The sequence below is a fragment of the Pelophylax lessonae genome, assembly GCF_965119305.1.
Source record: "Pelophylax lessonae genome assembly, chromosome: 2".
NCBI classification, from domain to species: domain Eukaryota; kingdom Metazoa; phylum Chordata; class Amphibia; order Anura; family Ranidae; genus Pelophylax; species Pelophylax lessonae.
Window position 1 is genome coordinate 73,319,129 of NC_138769.1, and position 19,283 is coordinate 73,338,411.

At 40.3% G+C, this 19,283-nt stretch overlaps 1 protein-coding gene across 11 annotated transcripts in view; it reads right to left on the minus strand.

The window, feature by feature from the left end:
* Positions 1 to 1,680: 1,680 nt before the first annotated feature.
* Positions 1,681 to 19,283, minus strand: part of ROBO2 (roundabout guidance receptor 2) — a 1,381,003-nt gene continuing 1,363,400 nt past the window's right edge. For 7 of the 11 annotated variants that reach the window (XM_082246198.1, XM_082246199.1, XM_082246195.1 and 4 more), the window contains 2 exons: positions 11,038 to 11,235; positions 1,682 to 3,387 (listed from right to left, as the gene is read on the minus strand). In XM_082246198.1, the coding sequence (XP_082102324.1) occupies positions 3,386 to 3,387; positions 11,038 to 11,235 (200 nt within the window). In that variant the 3' untranslated portion in view covers positions 1,682 to 3,385. Of the gene's footprint in view, positions 3,388 to 11,037; positions 11,236 to 19,283 lie in introns of all 11 variants that reach the window. The other 4 variants (XM_082246200.1, XM_082246196.1, XM_082246202.1 and 1 more) reach the window with 1 other exon arrangement.

Below are 19,283 nucleotides of genomic sequence, written 5' to 3' on the forward strand. Positions count from 1 at the left end.
TATGAAATAAGAAATGGTTGACATTCCTCATCGGTTGGAACATGACTGATTACTTCATAGAGACAGCTCCTATTTTAGAAAACAGAAAAATGAGACCAAATGTCTCTTGGACAAGAAAAGACAAGGGCCAGATAGTAGCATGTCACATGGCTTACAGTCAGACAGTAGCATGTCACATTTCCTGTATAAAAAAATAAGCATACTTTTCAATTTGAAAGACCTAGGCAGCTCGCTAGCTAGAATTAGAATCTGTTTTAAAGTATTTTTTTATATATACTGTATCAAAAGGGTCAGTTTAAAAGAAAGAATTGTATGAATGTGTATCAGCATTTTATATATGTACACGGAGACAGCCATATCTGTTCACTATATATACGGGTTGTGCTTCTATACTAAAAGTGCAGCACAGTGATTGTGCTTTACTCATCTTCATTTCTCAGTGTCCTCAAATCTACTCTGACTGACTAAAAACAATATCATCTGTCTGTGATCTTTCTTATGATTGGTTTCATCTCAGCAGGACAGCAACACATTGCAGTCTTCTCAAGGGAGAATCTACCAAAAAATACATCAGAATTTTTTTCAATTGCAAATGATCAAATAGTGACTCAAAATGTGTGCATGCTGTACAAATCTTCTTTAGGAAGCACAGATTGTTTGGATGTAATCTTTGTCTCAATCGAGATTTAAAAAAAATGGGATCAAATGAGAATAGTAATTTGAGGAAGTCAGACAGAAAGCATGATTTCATATTTTGCAATAGTTGCAATTTCGGCTGAAATTAATGTCCATTTTCAGGATAATGCTGAGAGTAATCTGTTTCTCTTACCAGGTGTAAGATAGCAATAGAACAAGGTGTTTAAATGGAATCTTTATAAATATTGACTAAAACTATGGAAACAGTCTAGCTGGGATGGATATATAAAGAGTAATAGAAGGGCTGAAATACCTAACTTTTCTGGAGAAATGCTACTTTGGGCTCCCCGTGGTACCACCTAAATACTCAAACACCAAAGTGGTTACATGATGCAGCTAAAAGGCAGTCACATCCATTGGGAACTCTGATTCACCCCTTCAACAGAGATCACATGATCAAATGTCAAGGCTTAGGTGGTCAAAACAGGAGGGAACCTTGAGCAACCATATCTCCAAAAAAGGTATTTTGATCCTTCTGTTACTCCTAATGGATCCGGGCAAGATTGACAGCATGACTAGATTTGAGGTTCTAATTTTTGACCTAAGGTAACAAGACCTCTATTATATACTACTTTCCTGTTAGATAAATAAGACTAGAATTCGGGAAGAAACTCCTATACACTAGTGCTTGTAAAGGAAGTCAATATAGCCACAGGTTCTGTGGTGTCCCAAGTTTACTCTGTATGCTATTTTTTTTATTTTTGCTAAATGCACCAAAAAAAAAAGCAGTCAACCAATGATATCAGATGATATTCATGCACTATGGCTATGTGAGCTGGCAAGAGTTTCATTAGGAGACCTTTGACTGAGGCTTCTCAGAAGTATTAACAATTGGGCAAGTTAGAAGACCTTGTCCCAAAATGTGTTAATGGACAAATGTGGATCTAGTCAAAGTAGTAGCTGTGTTGGAAGGCTAAGAATGCCATTGTGGGGTTGGGGGGTACTGATATAACACCCCTGCCTGACATGCACTTAATGTTCTTATAGCACGTACAGCTATCCTCAGATTGTTATATTAGGGGATAAAGGGTATTCCTTCAATTGTTGTATAAACCAACATTAAAAGGGGTGTTGGACACTGCTTATATTAAATGCTGGTCCCATTCAGCTCAAGGTTAAGAAAAAAATATATTTAAATTGGTTTCTAAAAGTTACTTTGCTTTGCAGTTTGGTGTTTTTCTTGTACAAGCCTACAGGTTACCACGATGGTTGGCTATTCATGTCCTGAATACTAATAGTAGTGATTTGCTAATTTATGTAAAAAACACAAGTACCCTATTTTTATTGACAGGGATTGTTTCACTTCCCTATCATTTTTCATATATTTATATATATTTACACACAGGGCTTAGATTATTAGGTATGAAAAAAATGATAGATATAAAACCACAGTGTTGCACAAAGCAACCAGTCAGATTTTTTTTTTCTAACTTAGAGTAGAAAAACGACAGCTGGAATTCAAATGGCTGCTCTGTGCAACACCTCCTCTTGAGTTTGAAACAGAAGAGAATCAAGTGTGTTAGGCTCACACCTAAAGTTGTGCGCAAAGCCTATCTTTGAGCTGACAATGCCCAGTAAGGTTCTGATTGGCTGAATCAACCAGCCATGTAATAGGAAAAGCACCCTTCAGGAATGAACTAAATAGATTATGATTGGTCTACCTATTACATGCTTGTTAATTCTGTGGAATAGACTAATCAAAATCTTACTGTACACAGGCAGTTTATTCCCAAATCTGTCCCAGACAATATTCAAAGTTCAAAAAAGTCAACATTAACCAGAAAAGATGTTAGTCATAATATATATGTATATACACAAATGTGCGTATCTTATATATGTGCATATCCAAAAATATATGCGCATATATAAATATATATTGTACATACATGCAGGTCCACAAGTGAATACATGTATTCATACTCTCATATAACAATGACATTGAGTTTCACCATATTCAAAGCAAGAAAAAAAACATATTGCTTATTATAGATCCTTGTTGTTCCAATCTTTTGTTTGCCAGAATTTTTTTTTTTTTAATCTTCTCCATAATACCTCTCACATAGTCCCATTGGGATTCGGTACCTGTGCATGTGTCCAATATGCAGTTCGCTTTAAAATTACAGAAAACTCCATTCACATTCAGTCTCATCTCTCCGTGTCACAAGGAGTAAGGTTTGTGCTTATCATCAAATAAAAATTGCAGTGCAAAAATTTAAACATGAATGTTACACAAAAAAAATTTTTTTTGTTTCTTTTTGTTTTTTTATATGGCACGACAGCCTATTAATTCACATACAATATAGTACAATATAACAATAAGGACAGACAAATAGAATAATAATAATATGAACAAAAGAGGGCAAGCTTGCATAGGAATGCAATCAAATAAAACTAAATTCAAAGCCAAAATGCTTTTTTTGTCCTTGATGGTAATTCCTTATTCCTCTTTTGTGTTGTTTCTGGCAAGAAATATTTAAGGTGGATGGTGTGTATATAAGAGAAGGAAAAAAAAAAGTAAATTGTCTGTGGATATGTGTGACTTTTTTGTGTCTTTACATTGCATTTTTAGTCCTTCCAATCGTACATAAATAATGAAAAAGTCCATTGCACTGTTTTTGAGTTTCCTCTTGACTTTCATCAGTCCAGACCAAGTGGTCTATACAGCAGCTTGTATCACAACTTCTCAGTACTCTGCAGAAGAAGACAAAAGAAATGATTAATTGACTGTGGCATATGTTGTAATGCCCCTGTACAATTGAATATTTTTTTCAAATCTTCCTGAATGCTGTACATTTTTAAGTTGTGTTTCAGCTTTACTTTGGAAATGAATTACCTTAAAAAATCATATTAACTTGCCAGAGTCTCTTTAACACTGACTCTTTGACATAGCTCCTTCCTCCATAGCAGCTGCCACAAAATACCTGTTGTCAGACTGCTGTCGGAGCTTACAGGAAGTGATGACATCACCCCCTTTATCATTTGAGAGTGTTCATGCCTATTGGTTGGCTGGTAGACCTAAGCACTACATGATGGAAAGAGGTCACATGCTTCCCATACCTGGAAGAATGAATGAGCTAGGTTAGGATCTGAACTTAGTACAAATCCAGCTTGACCCAACATGTGGGAAGATGTAACTTGATCACATCTTCACTGGCCCAATGAACTGCAGGAGGGAGATCCCCCTATATTAGGTCAATAATGTCATGAGCATCCCCGCTGCTTATGTAGTAGGCGGGTTGTACAACTAATTTCAGGGGTTCAAACGGAAGTCAGTTTGGACCAAACCCAAGTTGATCCCTACCTGTAAACACCAGATATTTTATTGTCACTGCTATGAAAGAAGGAGTGGTGGTAGAGGCCTTTGAAGATGAATATAACTAGGTCAGGGAGGAGAGCTCTAAGGAGATTCCATTAAATAGGCATGTTGTCCCCGTCTCTTTAAGGCCTACCTCCACCAAAAGCTTTTTATGTTTAAAAAGAGAGGGAGTTAAAGCTTCTGATAGAGTTGTACCACTATCTGTGTTACTTTTGGGGACTTTTTTTTTTTTTAGAGTGACAAAGCGGAAGTACTTTTGACAATGTTTTTTTTCATCTGTGCCTTCTTGCACAGATGACAACTGCTCCCACAAAACTTTAGCCACTTTCACATATGGTATATTTTGTTAATTCTGTCTCTACTTGTAGATGTATTTATTTTAAGGAGTGGTTTGGACAAAATATATCATAGCACAGACGTGGTGGTGCAGCTTTCTCTGCAATACTACGAATAGCTGATACCCAATAAAAAGTGGGTAAAGCTTCTACTGCAACATTAGCATATTTAGTAATAATGCCTAACAATGTTCATACTCAGAAGTCTATCTCTTCTGTGGCAGCAAGGGGCTGCTATGGATGATCTTTGTAGATTCATGTCTACAGGATTCTTGTGTGTTAAAAGGTTGGATTAAAGCCCTTACTTAGTGGCTCTTGCTTAAAACAAAATTCCAGCCCACCCTTCTCTGCTCACAGTACTCCCCCCTCACCAGTAGTTTTTCCTATTCTTTTTTTATTTATTTTATACTTTCCTTTTCTGATGTCATCAGTTTGGCTTGCAGGATACTCATGCTCTTCAACTCTTCTCCTGCATTGGGCAGTTCTCAGAGTTACAGAAAGTGGCGTTGATATCATTATAATGTGCAGGGTGGGGGTCCATGACATCCTGCACTTACTAGATGTCCTCAGTTAACTAGGTTTCATCTACTATTGAAGACTGAGGACATCTAGTGTCAAATGGAGATATTTCAGCAGACAGACGAGGAGAGAGGAAGAGTATTGTAGCCAAGGCAGTATACAGTATACAGTATGTATAAGCTGCAGTTGGGCTTTAAAAACATTCGCAAACCAATTTTCCTGCTATATGGTGTTTGCTGAATTCTATTCTAAATAACAGATTAATTCAATTTCATAATAGTGTGTACAGTATCTCAGTGCTGCTAAACAATGATGGATTGAGGTGTTCAATACAGTTTATATTTTCTAGCGTACATAATACAGTTGCAGATAATTAGGGTGCAGTCATGATGAAAAATGACAATGTTCCAAGTGCTGAGGGGGCATTTTGTTCCTTCATTAAGTTTTTACATTAGTTCTAGCAAGGTGCAAAACCCATTAAATAAATACATGATACTATAATATAAAAATTTGACAGATGTAAGAAAACAATTTATAGATTTGAAGGCAATTAGCTACAGGAAACCTCTACATAAACATTTTAGATTTAAGCAAAACACCTAAATAATCTTTACTTACACAGTACTGTACAGTAAAGTAGCAGAAATGTATTCTTGAAGGAAAGTGATTTATAGGGATGCAGGACTGGTGGTCGTAAGTAGTGTTGAGCGAACACGGACTGTATTATTCGTGTTCGTACCGAATAATTGGATTTTTTTTACCCGAACACGGACACGGACACTTTACTGTATGTTCGGGTAAAAATCCGTGTTCGGTCGTTTTATTTCCGGGTTTTGCATGCTTTGGCGCTCTTTTCATGGCGGGCTTTCAACAGCCAATCAACAATCGTTTAACTGGTGTGCCTTAAGCCATCCCAGCCATGCCTGCAAATGTCTTAGTAGCTGTGATTGGCCGTCTGAAGCATGTGACCAAGTCTTTATAAGTTCGAGGCAGCCGCCGCAGCAGCGTCATTCTGCTGCTTAGCTAAGGGACAGAGCACACATCAATGTGCTGGCTGCTGATTAGGGACAGATAGGCAGGAAAAAACCATTTGTGTCCGGATAGAATTGAGGGACAGGTCGGAGTGTTTAGGCAGGGCGAGTTGTAGGCATTTTAGGGATAGAGTCTGCTGAATTATAGGGTCAGTGTCTTCTACAAACTACAATCGATATTGCTGTGTGGGGGGTGGGGTGAATCTGCACTCAATCCTGATCTACGATCTCTTCTCAATCCTGTTAGGGACAGAGTCTGCTGAATTTTAGGGAAACTGTGTTCTACAAACTACAATCGATATTGCTGTGTGGTGTGGGATTGGAGATAGGCAGGTGTCAGTGATCCACATCCATTTTTCTGTGTGTGAGCTGCAGTGAACACAATCTTTTTGGGCTGCAGTGAACACAATCTTTTTGGGCTGCAGTGAACACAATCTTTTTGGGCTGCAGTGAACACAATCTTTTTGGGGTGCAGTGAACAAAATCTTTTTGGGGTGCAGTGAACACAATCCTTTTTGGTGTGCAGTGAACACAATCTTTGTGGGGTGCAGTGAACAAAATCCTTTGTGGGGTGCAGTGAACACAATCTTTTTGGGGTGCAGTGAACAAAATCCTTTTTGGGGTGCAGTGAACAACATCCTTTTTGGGGTGCAGTGAACACAATCTTTTTGGGGTGCAGTGAACAAAATCCTTTGTGGGGTGCAGTGAACACAATCTTTTTGGGGTGCAGTGAACACAATCTTTTTGGGGTGGAGTGAACAACATCCTTTTTGGGGTGCAGTGAACAAAATCCTTTTTGGGGTGCAGTGAACAAAATCATTTTGGGGTGCAGTGAACACAATCTTTTTGGGGTGCAGTGAACACAATCTTTGTGGGGTGCAGTGAACACAATCTTTTTGGGGTGGAGTGAACAACATCCTTTTTGGGGTGCAGTGAACAACATCCTTTTTGGGGTGCAGTGAACACAATCTTTTTTGGGGTGCAGTGAACACAATCTTTGTGGGGTACAGTGAACAGAATCTTTGTGGGGTGCAGTGAACACAATCTTTGGGGGGTACAGTGAACACAATCTTTTTGGGGTGGAGTGAACAAAATCATTTTTGGGGTGCAGTGAACAACATCCTTTTTGGGGTGCAGTGATCAAAATCCTTTTTGGGGTGCAGTGAACACAATCTTTTTGGGGTGCAGTGAACAAAATCCTTTGTGGGGTGCAGTGAACAGAATCTTTGTGGGGTGCAGTGAACACAATCTTTGGGGGGGTACAGTGAACACAATCTTTTTGGGGTGCAGTGAACACAATCTTTGTGGGGTACAGTGAACAGAATCTTTGTGGGGTGCAGTGAACACAATCTTTGGGGGGTACAGTGAACACAATCTTTTTGGGGTGCAGTGAACACAATCTTTGGGGGGTACAGTGAACACAATCTTTTTGGGGTGCAGTGAACACAATCTTTGTGGGGTGCAGTGAACACAATCTTTGGGGGGGTACAGTGAACACAATCTTTTTGGGGTGCAGTGAACAACATCCTTTTAGGGTGCAGTGAACACAATCTTTGTGGGGTGCAGTGAACAACATCCTTTTAGGGTGCAGTGAACACAATCTTTGTGGGGTACAGTGAACAGAATCTTTGTGGGGTGCAGTGAACACAATCTTTGGGGGGTACAGTGAACACAATCTTTGTGAGGTGCAGTGAACACAATCTTTGTGGGGTGCAGTGAACACAATCATTGTGGGGTGCAGTGAACTCAATCTTTGTGGGGTACAGTGAACACAATCTCATACTTCTGAAGATTTGAGGGTGCTGCCTGTTCCATACTCCCCCTACTCCTCATCTAGCCTTTTAGGGGTACAAACAATAGTAATTGGGGCCTAGTGTGGTTGTGTACGTGTGATATACATACACTTTTTTTGGATCATATTTTCTATTCCGCTATTTAATCAAAAACCTTTGGGGATCAGTTAAATTGGGGGATAGTCTGTGTTGGTACGTGTGAGAGAGATCCACCTTTCCAAGTTGTTGGGGTTCATCTCATACTTCTGAAGGTTTGAGGGTGCTGCCTGTTCCATACTCCCCCTACTCCTAGCCTTTTAGGGGTACAAACAATAGTAATTGGGGCCTAGTGTGGTTGTGTACGTGTGATATACATACACTTTTTTTGGATCATATTTTCTATTCCGCTATTTAATCAAAAACCTTTGGGGATCAGTTAAATTGGGGGATAGTCTGTGTTGGTACGTGTGAGAGAGATCCACCTTTCCAAGTTGTTGGGGTTCATCTCATACTTCTGAAGGTTTGAGGGTGCTGCCTGTTCCATACTCCCCCTACTCCTCATCTAGCCTTTTAGGGGTACAAACAATAGTAATTGGGGCCCAGTGTGGTTGTGTACGTGTGATATACATACACTTTTTTTGGATCATATTTTCTATTCCGCTATTTAATTTAACTGGGCCTCCATGCGAGACCTGTGTGCCTTGTTGCGCTGTTTTGAGTACTCCACCAACATGGCCAGTGGCAATGACGCCGTTCTCAGCTTAACTATCCCACTTCTATGCCTCCTTGAAAAAACAATTCGGGCGATGATGGAAGAGGATGTGGCACAGGATGAGGAGGAGGAGGAGGATGAAGAGGTAACATTTCCAAGGCTTTCAGGGCAGTCATTCGCAAGGGGCTCCGAGGGTGGGTTCCTGCACACGCAAACGCCAGGGACGCAATTGTCCAGCAGGGGCACAGTTCTGGAGGATGAGGAGGATGAGGAGGAGGAGGAGCTGGAGGAGGAGATGGAACCATGTTCACAGCAGGGTGGCACCCAGGCCAGCTCATGGCCATCACTGGTGCGTGGCTGGGGGGATACAGAGGACACGGACGATACACCTCCCACAGAGGACAGCCTTTCGTTGCCTCTGGGCAGCCTGGCACACATGAGCGATTACATGCTGCAGTGTCTCCACAACGACCGCCGAGTTGCCCACATTCTAACTTGTGCTGATTACTGGGTGGCCACGCTGCTGGATCCCCGTTACAAGGACAACGTACCGTCCTTAATTCACTCACTGGAGCGCGATCGCAAGATGCGCGAGTACAAGCGCACGCTGGTAAACGCCATGCTGCTGGCATTCCCATCTGACAGCGGGGCCACAGTGGAAGCACAAGGCAGAGGAGGAGGAGGAGGAGGTCGCCAACGCAACCAGGGCACCGCCAGCACCTCAGAAGGCAGGGTTAGCATGGCCGAAATGTGGAAAAGCTTTGTCAGCACGCCACAACAAACAGCAGCACCAGCAGCTCAGATGGAACGTCTTAGCAGGAGGCAGCATTTTACCAACATGGTGGAGCAGTATGTGTGCACACGCCTACATGTAGTGAATGACGGGTCTGCCCCCTTCAACTTCTGGGTCTCCAAATTGGGCACATGGCCTGAGCTTGCCCTTTACGCCTTGGAGGTGCTGGCGTGCCCTGCAGCCAGTGTATTATCTGAACGGGTATTTAGCACGGCTGGGGGCGTTATAACAGACAAGCGCAGCCGCCTGTCCAGAGACAATGTGGACAAGCTCACGTTCATTAAAATGAACCAGGCATGGATCCCACGGGACTTTTCCGTACCTTATGCAGAATAGCAATGGATACCGACCTTACCCACCCATTGTTCCATTTTTGCTCTTTCTCACTCTTTTGGGGTGTACCCTCATTTAAAATTTTTGAAAAGAAGCAGTGTTGGCTACCTCGTCCTCCTCCTCAGGGCCAGATTAATGTAGGGGCTATTGGAGCTGCAGCTCCAGGCCCCTACCTTTTATATAGGCCCCGGGTTGGCCATATTCACTGTTACCGCTCTTCTGTCACTTGTAAACACAGAAGTCTGGCTTCTATGCTTGCTTCCCCAGGCAGCACCCTCAGAACCTCCCCACACAGCGTGAAGGCCGGACAAGGAGGGACAGTTGGCGATGCATGGATGTGTTTATGGGCTTCAGAGACAGCATCCCATGTTGAATTAGGCATGCATGGCTGCACCCTTCCTCCTCTGGGTGCATGGCAAGGCACGGCCCTTAAGGCCCTTCAAAATCCTCAGCACCAAGCCCATGATGCTGTTAATCCGGCCCTGGTCCTCCTCCACCGCCGCTTCCACCTACACCGCCCATAGGTGTGCGCAGCCTATTGCATTAAGGTGTGCACCCCAAAGTTGAAATACACATGCATGTGTTTGCCAGCAGGGAGAGTAATGTATCGGGGCCATGTACCTGTAGGCAAGGAGAAATAGAGCAGAGCAGGTCCCAGGGAGATCTTTCCCATCTCCTCACTGGCAATGCTATGTGCCCTAGGTGATTAGGGTGTGCCCAGGCACACCCAGCACACCCTGTGCGCACGCCTATGTCACCGCCACATCCACCACCACCTCAACCTCCCTCCTACTCCATATGGGCCTCGTCCTTCAGAGATGAAGAAGAACATTGTTTTATTTTTCTGGTTTTTTTTGTTGTTTTAAGTTATTTCCCTATCCACATTTGTTTGCAGAGCACTTGCCATGCTCTTAATTACGTTTTGCTGCCATTTGCAGCACTCTAGCCCTTTCCTTTGGTGTTTTAGAGCCATTTTAGTGCCTTAAAGTTCGGGTCCCCATTGACTTCAATGGGGTTCGGTGTCCGGGAAAAGTTCGGTAAAAGTCCGGGACACGGACCCGGACTTTTTTTTAAAGTTCGGCCGAACCCGTCGAACACGGACATCTAGGTGTCCGCTCAACCCTAGTCGTAAGCATCCACCAATTAGCTAAAATGCATTGTCTATAAATGTGTAAACTGTTACCAGTGATTATATCTAGTCATTTGCATGCTTTGAGAAGTTTTCCCATGTTTTTTTGTTTAGCAAAAATATATGTAGCAGTAATTTAATATTACGATCCCTGACTGATCTTTGCATCTATAGAAAAATTCATGATAATGGAAGGAAATGGAAAGCAGTTACTACTGTATAGCAATCATTCAGCAAACATCTTTCATTGCTCTGGCTGCTGTAAACTGATAAAGATAGGATCAGGTTGCCATTGGTTCCTTTGCATTTCATTGTTGGTTTGTGCCCTGCTTTATTATCTCATCCCACTTTTACATGCATTATAGATTTATACTATTTGTATTACTGACATTATTACTTACATAATTCACCTGTAAACTGTCCTTGACTGTTTGGCCCCAAATATCCTACGTCCAGAAAATCAATGGCATTGCGCTGGTGACCCCTCATAATGTCTCCTTTTCTTGGTCCTGTGGAATCTTTCGAAGACGTTGTACCAGATGAACTGTGACCCCCAGGTGATGGGAAATTTGGCTTGCTATATGGCATGAGCACTTCATCTGGAGCAAGACACAAGTAAAAAGTCAGTCAATCAAATATCACTTTTTTAGCTTTAGATAGAGTTGGGGAGAACCTCTGTCAGGTTTTACTTCTATCTGGGGTCCTATTAAACTGACTAGTGTGGATAGTTCACCAACAGTAACACAGACAATAAAAAAGCAGAGTAAGGGAAGACATATACCCTGTCCACTTTTTATTACTGTCTTTGTCCCTTGCAGATTTTCCTTCACTTCCTGCCTTGTAAAACCTTAAAAAATTATAAAAGAATCTGAAACTGTTAGAGGAAAAATCTATCAGAGATTACAAAATAATGGGCAAAATTAAGGAAAGCAATTACATTGGTGACAACTTTAGAATAAGTTCACTGTATATGTTACTGAAAATGCACACAAAGGTGGTTAGCCTTTAGGTGTCAGCATCAGAGACAGCTGGATCATGCAGTTTTTTTTTTTTTTTGGGGGATGGGTGGGGGATTCTAGAATTTGCGCAGACTTCACAACTGGAATTTGTGAGGAATAAAAAAGCACAAAGGTGTGATGACACCCACCAATGTCCACTGCAAAATCCAAAAAATATCTAACGTAGACCAACGTAGACTAACGTGCACAGCAGCACCTGTTTATTTTTCAATACTTGTGTGGCACAAATATATCAGGAATAAGTATATACCTGATATAACACTTGTGGTTGTGGGAACACCCCCCGCCCCCCCCCCCCCCATTATATATTTTTTTCCACCGTTTTCGATATGCATATTGCACATGTATCACTATATTTGTTTTTTATTTGAAACTTAATAAACACACACGTATTGTTTATCTCATTTTATTTCCTCACAAATAAACATTTTCTGTTGACACCCTTATATATCTTCACTTACACTTTGGGGTAGTCACGTTTTTATACTGTAAGGTAGCGCCGATACCAATCGCCATATTATACATTTCACTTTCACCCTTGCACTTAAGGGTTGATTGGTGGCAGCTCACACCTTCTATTTATTTATCTATCTGTCCCCTCATATATCTTTAATCCATAGCGCTGGTCATCCTCCCCTTACCGTACAGCTTTGTTAACCATCCTTTGGTGGTATACAACCAGACCTAGCAGCAATGGATATATTTAAGTATATGACTGGGAGACAGGTTAATGTAGAGGAGATCTTTGATCAAGTAACGATTATACAAAGACAGGACATGGAGGGCTCGTTCAAACAATTAAAACAAAATATGGAGAAACAATTGAGGGTATGGTGGGATATCGCCACCTTAGAAAAATATAGCCGGGAAAGTATAACACCCAGGAGACTTAGGTGGGATATATCTCCTAATGATCACATAACGGATACCACCTTGTTGGAAGAATGGTATCATTTCTTCAATAAATGTGAGAAAGAGTTATTAGGTATCATTATCAAAAGGAGGCAATATAAACTAAAGAAAATTGAAGCCACCATCATCCAGTTGAAGGAACAATTAGCCCCCCATGCCGAAACCACTGAATATAAAAATAAGGAAAAGAGTCTACAGGAATCCATACTAAAATATGATAAGACCATCCAGGCCAAAAAACAAAAGAAATACAAAAGAGACATATTGGATTACAGGAACCAAAATGTTTACAAATGGCAACTGGATGAATTGTATAATGGTCAAGGTAGCAGTGTGGACCCCATCGACTTAACGTCCAGGGAACCCTCTGAGATGGGAGATGACGAAAACGATCCTTGGTTAGAAGTAGGAACCCCAAGAACACCTAGAACACCAGGAACTGAAATTGAGGACAACATGGATACAGATTGGGAACCAGAACCTTCCACCTCCCATCCTAGGACCAATACACATGCAAACACCAGAGCCAATGGAACTCCAGCTTTTAATCCAACTCGGATTAGCACATCCAATAGATTCTCCCCGCTGAGATACCAACAGGAAGTCAGATATGAGGATCAAGGCCCTAGGCAAGGGAATTTTTTTCCAAGAGGCAACAGGGGAAGACCCCCAAGAGGAGGGGGTCCACCGAGATATCACAACGATTGGAGGAACAACGGTTGGCAACGAGAACAAGGAAGACACAACGGATGGCAGCAGGAAAGGGGAAGGAACAACGGATGGCAACAGCCATGGAGACGAGATACACAACAGGGAGGACAGAGAGGATACCAGAGACCACCCAATGGTCATCACACTCCATGGAGAGAAGACCGGAGAGGTCCAAGGTCCCAAATAGATCGCGGAGAAACTATGAGAGCAGAAGGGTTCAATTTCAACAGGAGGGAAGAACCACCGAGATACTTCGAGTACGGAAGAAACGAAAACCAAGGGGAAAGCGTGGAGGGACAAAGAAAAAGAAGAAGGGTTTATTAGGCAAAGGAATATTTAACCTCAGTGGAGTAGTGTTTGATGAGGAGGAACTTAAATTATTGGATTTGGGCCTTAAATATGCCCCGGATAAGAATTTGGACAAGTTTGAGGCATACATTGACCTTCAAAAATATATTAGAAAGATCAATATTAAAAAATTCTTCGAAATTAAGAAGAACAAGAATACCCCTCTAACAACAACCAAATTTAAACATACTCTTTTAAAGAACAAGTCCACTTTTAATCCCAAAAACCCACAAAACGAAAATCTAGAAGTTTTTAAAAGAATGGTAGAGGACGAAATTAGGAATTTAAAAATCCAAAGAAGGAAGGAACAGAATATATGGGACACTATAAGAAAACTGGAAAAGAGAAAAGGGATCATAATCAGACCAGCAGACAAAGGGGGCGGTCTAGTCATTTTAAACCAGAAAGATTATGAGGAGGAACTTGAAAGACTGATAAATGCAGAAGACACGTACAAAAAACTACCAGGAAATCCCAAGATGAAGTTACAAAAGGTTTTAAAAGATTTTATTTCAAAAGGAAAGAGAATGGGAATTTTAAACAATAAAGAGGCAGAATATCTCCAATTGGAAGCAGCCAGAACACCGGTAATCTATTTCCTACCGAAGATCCACAAGGATGAAAAGAAGCCTCCAGGGCGCCCGATAGTAAGTGGTATAAATTCTGTGCATTCACGTCTGGGGGAATATCTGGACAAATTCCTACAACCCCTAGTACCAAAAGGAAGATCGTACCTCAGAGATAGCAAACAGTTACTCCATGAAATTCAGAATATAACTGTCACAGAAGAAGACATTCTAGTAACCATAGACGTAAATTCTTTGTATACGAACATCATACAGAGCGATGGGTTAGATAGTGTTGACTGGGCGCTACATAAATATACTGACCTCAGACAAGCACAAATGCACTTTATCCTTGAAGGTCTTAAAATGACTATGAACTCAAATTACTTCTGGTACAAGGGTAAATACTACGAGCAGATAAAGGGTGTGGCAATGGGAGCCAAATACGCACCAAGCGTCGCCAATATTTTCATGCAGAAATGGGAAGAGGAACAGGTCTTCAGTGTGGATAGACCCAATCTGAAATATTACAAAAGGTATATAGATGATATCATCCTAGTATGGCGAGGGGATGAAGAAAGCTTACAAAACTTCTTTGATGAGATTAGCGGAAACAGATATGGAATAACGTTCACAGGGAACTGGGACAGACAACAAATAGCATACCTGGACCTGGAACTATTTAAACAAGATGGAAAGATATTTAGCAAGACTTTTTTTAAAAAAACTGATAAAAACGGTTACATTCCTAAAAGAAGTTGTCATCACCCGCAATGGTTGGGGAACATCCCTAAGGGGCAATTATTACGGATTCGTAGGAACTGTAGTAATGCTCGAGACTATGACATACAGGCTGATCTCCTTATTGAAAGATTTATAGAAAAGGGGTATAACAAAAAGGAACTAAAGAACCTCAAGGAAATAGTAAGGAACATGAATAGAGAAGAACTCATCAAGGATAAAGAGAAGAAAGAAAGAAAAAACAATTACGAATTTGCCTTTATCACTGGCTTCAATAGGCAACATAAGGAAGTCGAGAAAATAATAAGAAAGCATTGGCCTATCCTTACAGCGGATCAAACACTCAAAAAGATCCTGCCAAAAAAACCATCCTTTATATATAGAAGAGCCCCCACACTAAGAGACAGACTGGTTAAAAATGTCATTAACCCCCCAAAACAGATCACCCTTCCCACCAGCATCAATGGTTTTTTTAGATGTAAGAAGTGTCTACCATGTAGGACAAATAGAAAACAACCCAGAAAAATCACCCATTTCAAATCAAACACTACAGGAGAAAAGTTCAGGATCAAGGACACCATCACCTGCATGAGCTCTTACGTCACATATGTCATAGAGTGTCCTTGCCGTTTACAATATATTGGGAGAACTACCCGCCAGTTGTACGTGAGAATACGTGAGCACATCAAGAATATCAAAAAGGGCTTTGAAAAACATACCCTGTCGAGACATTTTAAAGAGGTACATGCTAAGGACCCCTCCGGACTCACTTTTTATGCGATAGATAGGATAAAAGGAGATTGGAGGGGCAGTAACAAACGAAGATTGGTTTCACGTAATGAAACCAAGTGGATTTACATGATGAGATCTCTCCGTCCGGAAGGGTTAAATGCGGATATAGACTTGAATTGTTTCATCACAGACACATAAGTTTTCCTCGTTTAACATCCCTTTTAAGGTTCTTAGATGCTTCGTTTTAAATAAAATCCCTTCCCTTTTTATTATTAAAAAACCTCTTCCCCCTTTTTTTACACTTTTAATATGGGGTTTTTTTAGGATTGGGATTTTATCTCAAATATCTCCCTGGTCGGTTTTTATATAATTTTTTATTTTTACTTCCTTTTAATTTTTAATTTTTATTTTTTTATTTTTTGTGATTTTTATATGTTTTAAACAATTTTAGAATTTGTCCCATCTTTCTCATCCAGCATCAGTCTAATTAAAGCCTATTTTATAGGAGTTCCTCCACTTTTGAAATATTTTACCTCCTTATCCAACACCATCATGATATGTGATGGGTACGGGAAATTTTACGTCTAACCCTGTTGCTATAATAATTTTTTACATATGAAACAAAGAATTTATATAACATAATATTGATTTTATCTAGTTTTTACCCTTGGTATGTTATTTGGGTTGCTTTTTACAAAAAAGTTTTTTAACTTTATAATGGGAATTAAATTAGCTCTTCTCATCCAGCATCATTTTTGGTTCTAGAATAATACAAATATCATGATGACACAACTACCGGAAAAAATTTCCTTCATATCTTTGATTGTTTCTTTTACGTAAAGTAATATTTTTATGCACTTTAGCCTTCTCATCCAGCATCACTTTTCACAAATCACCCATTTCTGTTTTTAATCTTAAGTTGTTTCTTCACTTTGGTCCCGATAGTATTTTTTCCTCACCACCATCCAATACATCACCTTCTTCCAATGCAATTAGGGATCACTTTTTGTTTTGTTTTTTTTGTTTCCTGTGTCCTTCCTCCCGATATACATCGGGTTCTTTGAATACAAATATTCGTTGGAATATATTTACTTATTTTTATTTTTCTTTCACATACTATTTTTTCCCCCTTTTTTTGGGGTTCCACATTTTGGTTTAAATAAGATTATGCTACATCTGACCTTTATATTATATATTTTTTCTCTTTTTTTCATTTCTTTTTTTATATATTTTTTTCATGAGATTTCTCAAAATGTCAATCTCTATCTTGGAGGTTGTTTCTTTGAGATTTTGTTTTTAGAATTGTTGTCATTAATAAAAGGATTTTTTGAAAAAATATGTCTGGCAAACAGAATCGCATTACACTCGGTTATAGCTATCGATCGGAGATGATGAGAATATGGCCGTTCCCCTGCATATCCTTGCATTGAAGCCTGTGGTGGAGCAATATGGCCTCCGGAGAGGGTGTAACAAGATGACGGTGTCGGCCCGTCCCCTCCGTTGCTTGGATACGGGCGGCTATAAAAAGTCCGGGAGTACGCTTAGTTGACGCCGCTCCAGTTGACGTCCCTCTGACGAAACGCGTAGGGCGGAGTCTAGAACGTGCAACGTCACTTCCGGTTGTCGGCCGTGGAACGCGGAAGCATCCCGGCGCGAACTGTTTTTTGTCTACTCTGATCCAGATCATCTTAACAGTGAGTGTACTGCGCTTTTTTGCCGTTATTGTATGGATTATCTATTCACTTTGGGGCCTTCTTTCGTTATGAGCATTTAGGGCACCAGACCACCGGCTCGGAAGTGCTCCCCCAAATACGGAGAAGAGACCCCCCATACAGCTACACAGGTCGTATTGCAGACGCCACCTAGTGGACTCTTTGGACTCTGCACAGTAGCTTTTGCTTATTTTTAGCACATGTGTGGCACATATATCAGGGAAGTCCTGATATAACACTTGTGGTTGTGGTCATTTTCGAACTCTGCACAGCAGCACCTGTTTATTTTTCAATACTTGTGTGGCACAAATATATCAGGAATAAGTATATACCTGATATAACACTTGTGGTTGTGGGAACACCCCCCGCCCCCCCCCCCCCCCCATTATATATTTTTTTCCACCGTTTTCGATATGCATATTGCACATGTATCACTATATTTGTTTTTTATTTGAAACTTAATAAACACACACGTATTGTTTATCTCATTTTATTTCCTCACAAATAAACATTTTCTGTTGACACCCTTATATATCTTCACTTACACTTTGGGGTAGTCACGTTTTTATACTGTAAGGTAGCGCCGATACCAATCGCCATATTATACAGTAGACCAAATGACCCTTACATCAAATTGTCTTACTAGATATAGAAAATACCATTATTTTTAATATTCCTTTAAAGCTGTGTGCTAAATAATTTAGCAGCCAAATGTGAGATGGCATTCCTGTACTGAAATAGCATCCACACCTGTCTAATTATCTTGATTGCTGTTCTTGCTAAAACTGTAGAAAGCGCTGATCTTTAAAATATTCCCATTAATTTAAACACAAGCTCTGTTAGCGCACATTATATGGGGGGCTCTAAATGTGCAATTATAGAAAAAAAATAAAACACAGAACTATAGATATGCTTTAAAATAGAGAACTGGGAATAATTGTCAACCTGCCATTATCCCTTAATTAGGTTTATGTTGAAGCTGCTTGATGATGTGGCAGAAAATGCTTTTAGTGGATTACATGCCAGATATTAAAGACAAGGGGATCTGTATTATAATGCACATGTGAGTTTATCAACAGTGAATTCAACTGTTTATATGCAACTTCAGCAAGGTTTATGTTCACTTTTCAACAATGTAACAGCCTGCCACAGGTAAAGGGAAATGTTCCTTCATTCATATATCAGATTTGTAGTGTGTATAGGAGCTTGCTGGTTCTCTCTGCTTAACACTGATCTGCAGACTGCTGGATTCTTAGGGATGTGAAGATAAGCTTTACTCGTGCTTTTAATTTAAGATTTTACCTGATTACCAGTGTCAGGATATACAGCCGATGACCCTGGAAGGAACTGGAAATCATTTTTAATGGATTTGTCTACCTAGCATGTAAGCCATTTTCTCAAAACGAACTGATCGTGATCTAAAAAAGAATGAGCTGTCTTCATGTAATCTGATCAAGAGCAACTCATCCCTGCCCTCTCTGTAGTTTACTTCACTCTGTAGATTCCAATGGCTCTGACATTTTAGGGCTAAGTTAACTTTTTTTTTCTAAATCCCAGCTTCCCTATGTACTATATGCCTTTAATGTTCCTCTGTTGCAGAAAAGAAAAAGCTTTCTCTATATTCTAGGAAGCATAACCACAGCTTTCCATTTTCACCTAAAGAAACTTCTCCATTATTGGTATTCATTCTTTGGGATGTAAAAACCATTGGAAGGAAGGGATGCAGTGAGGCAGTGCATGATGAGCTATAAAGGTTCTTAGATGGCCATATAAAGATACAGGAAATGAGGGGCTAAGATGCAATTCTTTTGACTTTAAACAGAGAGGTGCAAAATCAAAGCTGCCATGGATTAAGTCATTGAGAGATAAGCAAATTGGGATAGCTTAGGTGTAAATGAACATTAGA